This window comes from Gadus chalcogrammus, chromosome 4 (assembly GCF_026213295.1).
Source record: "Gadus chalcogrammus isolate NIFS_2021 chromosome 4, NIFS_Gcha_1.0, whole genome shotgun sequence".
Lineage (NCBI taxonomy): Eukaryota > Metazoa > Chordata > Actinopteri > Gadiformes > Gadidae > Gadus > Gadus chalcogrammus.
In genome coordinates this window covers 23,569,668-23,577,058 of record NC_079415.1, presented here as the reverse complement: position 1 = coordinate 23,577,058, position 7,391 = coordinate 23,569,668, and the positions used below count along the sequence as shown (strand labels likewise).

The following is a 7,391-nucleotide window of genomic DNA, read 5'->3' as shown; positions in this document are numbered from 1 at the left end:
ACCTAGAGTTCAGCGTTAACTCAGTATTTGTTAAACCTCCGTTCGTGGAACACCCCTCTGGACTAGTGTTTCGCAAGCTCTCTTGCGTTGTTTGGCCGCATGCATGCGGATGCGGATGCGCATGCGCGGTAGCCAGGCGACTGTCTCATCCAATGGCGAGCTCAGTTGGCGCTGTGTGCTTCAAGATTCCGATTGGCCCAGAGAAATGTCAATTATAAGATTCTGAAGCAAGTGCTGAGATTCCGATTGGCCCAGAGAAATGTCAATTATAAGAATGATCCAATAATTGTTCGCAATTCTGGACCCCCCCCCCCCCCCTCCCCAAAACAAAACTCTCCGGTTCTACACGATTCACGTGAATGACCAAATTGACCAAGAAAACGGCGATTTTCGCCGAAAAGCGACAAGTTTGCAGCTTTGATTACTGGTCAAAGGTTTCATATTTTCAATCAAACACACATGACCAATACAGTACAACACTCAAATATGATGGCATCACGAACCAGCAGACTAAAGCCAGCCTGGTACATACATTGTAAATTAACTGGCAAGACAGTCAGAGGCAGAGCTATCAGATTGTAATTAGATATTCCGATTTTCTAATCAGATGGCCGCGTAAACAAAACTGCATAAACAAAACTGTACCTGCTTGATCTTAACAAAAGTTCCTTCCTGCTGCACGATGCTACTATCCGACCTCTCACAACAGGCCGGACAGATGGCAAAAAGGCCCATCAGCTCCTCTTGGCAAACAATGAATTTGTCAATGCAACTACAACAACAAAAAATGAGGGGGAGGGGGGCAGTGTCATTCAAACAAAAAAAGCATTGAGCATTCAATATGGTCTATGTTGGTTTTAGATTATCTCACTTGTGGTGGGGGTCACACGTGTAAGGTGTCTCCTCATCAAACAATTCCTCCTCATCCATCGGCTCTTCGGGCACCCACGACAAGTCACTGATGACAGTGGCATTATCATCATCATCGTCAACCATCTTGGGCTTCAGGTTAACCTGCACAGCTGTGGCAGAGGCAATAAACATACCCAAATATATGACAATCATGGCAAATCTAAGCGGCTATGTTTTGGTGTATGTGTATGGAAATGTCCTGCTTGCAATGTTTTATACATAATATCTACCCCTTAAAATACCAAAGATTTACCATGAGACCATCGGGGGGCTTCAAATAACATTGTGTCCCAGCGTCAGAAGTGGAGGAGGGCAAGGGCTGATCCCCAGTATCGACACTCTCCACAGTGTCTACACTGTCCACGGTCTCCTGCTGTGAGGCGTCTGTCAACATCTTGCGAAAACAAATATAAAAAAGTATATTAGTATAAAGTATAGTATATATAAGCATATAAAAAAGAAATGCAAGGGTGTAGTGGTGAAATAAGAGGTGGGTAAACTATGAATACTTAGATCAGTGATTCGCAACCAAGGGTAGTGCATTTACTGTGTCGGGAGGTAGCTAAACTCTGAAGTGAGAAGTGGATAAACTCTGTTTCTGAAATTTCAGAGGTGGGTAAACTGCGTTTACTTGCGTTTAGCCTCCACTACAGCCCTGGCGACACGGTCACGGTCAAATATATGTGAAAGAGAACCGTAGCAGTCTAGCACTAACACAAAACGCAAACACACTGTTGCGAAAGCCGCTTGATGATGACGATCACTGATCCAAACACTAGCCATGAAGCTTTCATGACGATATGGACATTTACTTCAGGGCAATTTTGTTTTGGCTCATATTCGTGAATCACGAAATATGCTCTTCTAATGTCAGACTGATCATGCTGTGGAGGCTGTGTCAAAGGGAACCCGGTATGCAAAATACACACAGAGCTAGCTAACGCGCAGCTTGTAATTAGCAGCTAAAGCATGATGCTTACCGTGGCAATCTCTCGCTTGCGGCAGACGGTGTCTCTCGACCTCGGGACAGGGCAGGAAGAGTGGTTTGCATGCACAGACGGCACGGCGGTAGGAATTAACTTCGCCGTCCTCTTACTCTTTAAATCAAGTGAGACCATCTTGGCATCCCCTGAGTGGTAATCCTCCTCCTTGAAATGCGCGCTGCATATTCTTGAGTACGCGGTAACAGAGCTAGCTGAAAAATCTGCCCGCCTAACCTTGACAAATTGCACCCAGCTTCGGAGGATCCCTTTGTCCTTGGGGAAGCAATGGACCCTATGTCCACTTTTGCTGGAGTTGTTGCACCCGCCACAAATACAGTAGTAAACCATTTTATCTACTTATATATCTACTCTCTCTCTATCTATCTATCAGCTATCTATGTTATGTTATGCTATGCTATCCCTCACTATCTATCTATGTTATGTTATGCTATGCTATCCCTCACTATCTATCGATGCTATGTTATGTTATGTTATTCTATCTATCTATCTATCTATCTATCTATCTATCTATCTATCTATCTATCTATCTATCTATCTATCTATCTATCTATCTATATATATAGACTATCTCTATCTATGTATTTACTTATATAATCTGACACTGTCACTCTCTCACTAGCGGCTTCGGCTGTCGTCCAAAAGCGGAGTACCTTATGTGACGTCATGCAATGCATTGTGGGAGAAATAAGAATCATCGCTAACCTGTGGCTAATAACCACTAATATATCACCTACTTTTCCTTATATTTTTTTTTTTGTGATAACCTACAACATCAAATAGAATGGATAATTGTTTAAATGTTTATTACCAACTAGAAAATTGCCAGAAAATAAAAAAATAAAAACCTGCAACCATGCCCTTTAAGCCACTAAAGTCAGTAGCCTAGTGCTACCCATGCGCAGGGGCGCCGAAAAGGGGGGGTAAAGGAGACGGATTCTAGGGGCCCATGATGGAGGGGGGCCCAGAGAGGCCCCTAATGATGATGAAATCATAATACAGAAATGATTATACTATTCTTTTCATGGGGCCCAAAATCCCTAGCGGCGCCCCTGCCCATGCTAACACGAACGTGAAGCTTTCCCTCAAACTTAAAAACGTATAAGTAGCTTTCAGTTGTCACCCTACCAGTCCAAATGTAAAACTAACATTTACAAATATGCAACAATAGTCAGAAAAGAATGTGGGGATGTTTTTTAATTTATATTTACCATTCAATGTTGCAATCGCTGCTGTCAGTCCCATTGAAGAACACGGCAGGGCGGCGTGTTTTGGAACTATACAGGCTTACATGAACCACGTGACCACCCTGCCGGCGAGATCAGAGAGTGTCGCAACTCTTCTCTCTATGGCTCTGAACGGGATCACTGCTCCCTTATCAGGGTAGCCTATCAATGCTCCCTGATCAGAGGCGCCACCCGCCGCGGACTTTCGCCCCTCGCGTTGGACTTGTCAAAATAAAGCGGAGCAATACGATTCAGCCGGCCAATATGTTCAAATCCAAGTCGCCGAACAATCTTTCCAAGTATGTCTCCGAGCCGTGCCGCGCCGCGGTGGAGCAGATGTGCATGGTGGAGTGTGTGTGCAGCGCGGGCTTCAACTGTGAGGTCCACCCAGCACCTGGGGCGATCCAACCGGTACCGGGGGCGCAGCCCGGTGCGCGTGGCCACGGATCCCCCGGGGAGGCGTACTTCAAGGTAGGAGTGTGTATTTGAGTTAATATTTATGTCATTTGTCTGGGCATGACTTATTGGGCAGCGACACATTGAGGTGTTAGGCTACATCATGAGAACTGGGTTTCTTTTGGGGTTGCTGTCTCTGTATTCGTGCGGTGTTAAAAGTGCAACAGTTTATAGTGGTGGTTTCAGTGAACACATGTGTCGTGCTGAGGGCCTATGTACGGAGCCCCTCTGGTGACATCTTGGAAAAAAAAATATATCTGTTTGCCCGACTTAGTGATCTGTTTGCATGACTTGATAATCTGTGGCCACAATTTAATAAATTAAGGGAACGAGATAACTAATTTGTGGCCACAGTTTAATAATTTGTGGGAACAAGATAATTATTTTGTGGCCACAGTTTAATAATTCGTGGGAACGAGATACTTATGTTGTGTTTTATGTTTTGGTTGTCTATTGTTGCAGCAGGGGTTAGACGCATGTCGTTCTATTTTAACCTCGGAATGAATTACAATAACATTCTAAAGTCAATTGCTGTTAGGCAAGGGGTTATAATAAGTAAGAGGTACTTAATTAGGCTGCTAAAAATGCACGGGTACAGCCGAAGACAATATGATGACATCGGTGACGTGATAGAGGATGGACCTCATTTTGACAGCTACACCAGCACCAAGTGTCGGGCGGACCTTAGAAGCCACCGAACTCCTCTAGGCCTCCATAAAGTAGCCTCCAATGACATGTGGATCACTGCTGGTGTATGCCGCTTTAAGCCAAATTATTTTACGGGAAAAGCAGTCTATGCAACCATTGATGCAGATTCCATATGGTTTTCATTTATCATATGAATCGGTATGCCAGATATAATTATCATTTGCAAGGATGCCAAATGATAATTAATAATTTCATGCATTTGCTGTACATCCATCTGTATCCATGCAGGTTTCCATTTCCCTTCAGCTGTTGCATGATAAAGTCTATCTCGTCACCGAGGTCATCATATTGTCTTCGGCTGTACCCGTGCATTTTTAGCAGCCTAATTAAGTGCCTCTTACTTATAATAACTCCTTGCCTAACAGCAAGTGACTTTAGCATGTCATTGTAATTCATTCCGAGGTTAAAATAGAACGATATCTCTTATATCTTGTCCATAGCCGACATGCGTCTAACCCCTGCTGCGACAATAGACAACACAGCCACACTCGAATTATTAAACTGTGGCCACAAAATAATTATCTTGGTCCTTCAAATTATTAAACTGTGGCCACAAATTAATTATCTTGTTCCCACAAATTATTAAACTGTGGCCACAAATTAATTATCTCGTTCCCGCAATTTATTAAATTGTGGCCACAGATTATCAAGTCATGCAAACAGATCACTAAGTCGGGCAAACAGATGTATATATTTTTTTCCCAGATGTCACCAGAGGGGCTCCGTACCTATGATATGAGCCGGCCCGGCAGTAGGAATCATGGTTGGATTGGGGACTAGACCATTCCAGGACCCAATTTTGCTTCATAAACGACAGTGATGCTTTGCAGTTAAAATCGACATTGTAACACTATATATATATATATATATATATATATATATATATATATATATATATATATATATATATATAAAATATATATAAATATTGTAACTGTATATATATGTATACATATGACAGTATAGAAAATAGAATGCAATTATTGCAACGGATACAGATACAGTTGCACTTTGAACACCGGTAAACAAGTGGTATGTTTGTCTCACCTCACGACGTGACCCCTGCTCATGAATAGAGTCATGATGAACTGAACATGCCTCAAAATATAATTGTTTATTTTTAAAACCTGAATTAGTGGATACAACAGAAACAAAAGTGACATATATATGTATTTTTTTATTATGTTGCATTTCTTTCTTTCTCTTTTATTATGTTGCCTTTATTTCTTTGTCTTGTACCAGACATCTTTCAAGAGGGTGCCCTGAAGAGTCCAACATATATTACTTTTGACTTTAAGCAGAGTCACATTTGGAGGCTTATAGGAAGGCTTGCAACGTCTTCCTCTTTCACACACACACACACACACACACACACACACACACACACACACACACACACACACACACACACACACACACACACACACACACACACACACACACACACACTATCTTAAAGATACACAAACACACACTAACTCCATGACACACTTAAACACACAAACTCCATGAAACACACACACACACACACACACACACACACACACACACACACACACACACACACACACACACACACACACACACACATTATCTTAAACGCACACACACACACACACACACACACACACACACACACACACACACACACACACACACACACACACGCACAATCTTAAAGACACACGCGTGTTTCAGGGCCATATGAGGTCCAGAGAAAGAGAGAGTCTCCATGGGACCGAAATCTTTATTTTTCTGTCCTTCATGTTAGCTGAAGCCCTTATGAAGCACATTGTTTTCTGGCTATTTGATCTGCAATAGTGGGTGCTGCAGTCTGTAATTGCAGTTGTGCCAGAATATAATATCTATGTATGATAAGAAAAAGCAGTAAATTAGTTCATCACCATCTCTCAAATGGAGATAAGTTAAGGCAATGTTTATTTCCAAAGTCAGCATTTCACCAAACGGTTTAACAGATTTAAAAAGGCCTGCATTTGACGTCCTTTGTATTAAAAGTTTACATGTGTTCCTAATCCTGGCAGATCGTACATGTGGGCTCATAAAGTCCACGACATTGATAATCTAAACCTAATGGATGGAACAAGGTTTGAAAACACGGTTCCTCTCCCATGTCCTTCCCCCCACTCTGTCCCACAAGGAACGCGGCCATGACAACCCGGCCTACGAGAGCGGGAGCCAGGGCGAGCTGTACCTCCAGGCCCCAAGCGTACCCGTCTACGCAACTGCCCTCGATCGGTACGATGCCAGCAGTCGCGTCCCCGCCCTTCCCGAGGTCCTCAGAGGGGAAGTGACCCGGACCGTGTGGATCGGCGTGGAGGGGATGACCTGTGGCACCTGCGTCCGTTCCTTGGAGGAGCGTGTGGGGGCGGTGGCGGGGGTGTCCGGTGTGCGGGCGTCCCTGGAGGACGGCGCAGCAGTGATCGCGTACCGGCCATGGGAGGTGGCGGCGGATGCCCTCAGAGACGTCATCGGGGAGATGGGCTTCACCGCCACGTTTGGGGCCGGGGAGCGCCCTGCGGTCCTGCCGGCGCTTGGGGCCCAAGCGTTGGGGGCCCCGGTGTTGGGGGCCCCGGCGACGGTCTGCATCTGGGTGGCGGGGATGACCTGCGAGTCCTGCGTGCGGGCCATCGAGGGGAGGTTGGCGCAGGCTCCTGGTGTGCGTTCTGTCGCCGTGTTGCTGGAGGAGGGGAAGGCGATGGTGACATTCGACCCCAGCGTGACCCAGCCGCCACGGCTCGGGGCCGCCATCGAAGATATGGGCTTCCGGGCCTTCCTAGAAGGTTAGGATCAAAGGAACAGCCACTGTGAGATATGGTCACATTCTGTACGTTTCGACTACATAACAAGAAGTCTTTTAGGGTTCTTCTAATTCCTAAATTCCTTATTTTACGTAGGATACTAGGACTAAATACTAAAAATGGTTGTAGATTCATGAGGTAGGTTGTATTCATGAAATGTCAAACTCGCCAGCAACTGAACACGAAACAAACACAACTTACAGCATAAGAAAAAGATAATCACACTTGATGTAGCAGATTTTCCGTCATTTCCCACAATGCAGTGCTAT

At 44.6% G+C, this 7,391-nt stretch overlaps 1 protein-coding gene across 2 annotated transcripts in view; it reads left to right on the top strand.

Moving 5' to 3' along the window:
• The first annotated feature begins 3,247 nt into the window (after window positions 1–3,247).
• Window positions 3,248–7,391, top strand: part of LOC130381208 (copper-transporting ATPase 2-like) — a 104,686-nt gene continuing 100,542 nt past the window's right edge. For both annotated transcript variants that reach the window (XM_056588680.1, XM_056588679.1), the window contains exons 1-2: window positions 3,248–3,610; window positions 6,462–7,104. In XM_056588680.1, coding sequence (XP_056444655.1) covers window positions 3,308–3,610; window positions 6,462–7,104 — 946 coding nt within the window. In that variant the 5' untranslated portion in view covers window positions 3,248–3,307. The remainder of the gene's footprint in view (window positions 3,611–6,461; window positions 7,105–7,391) is intronic.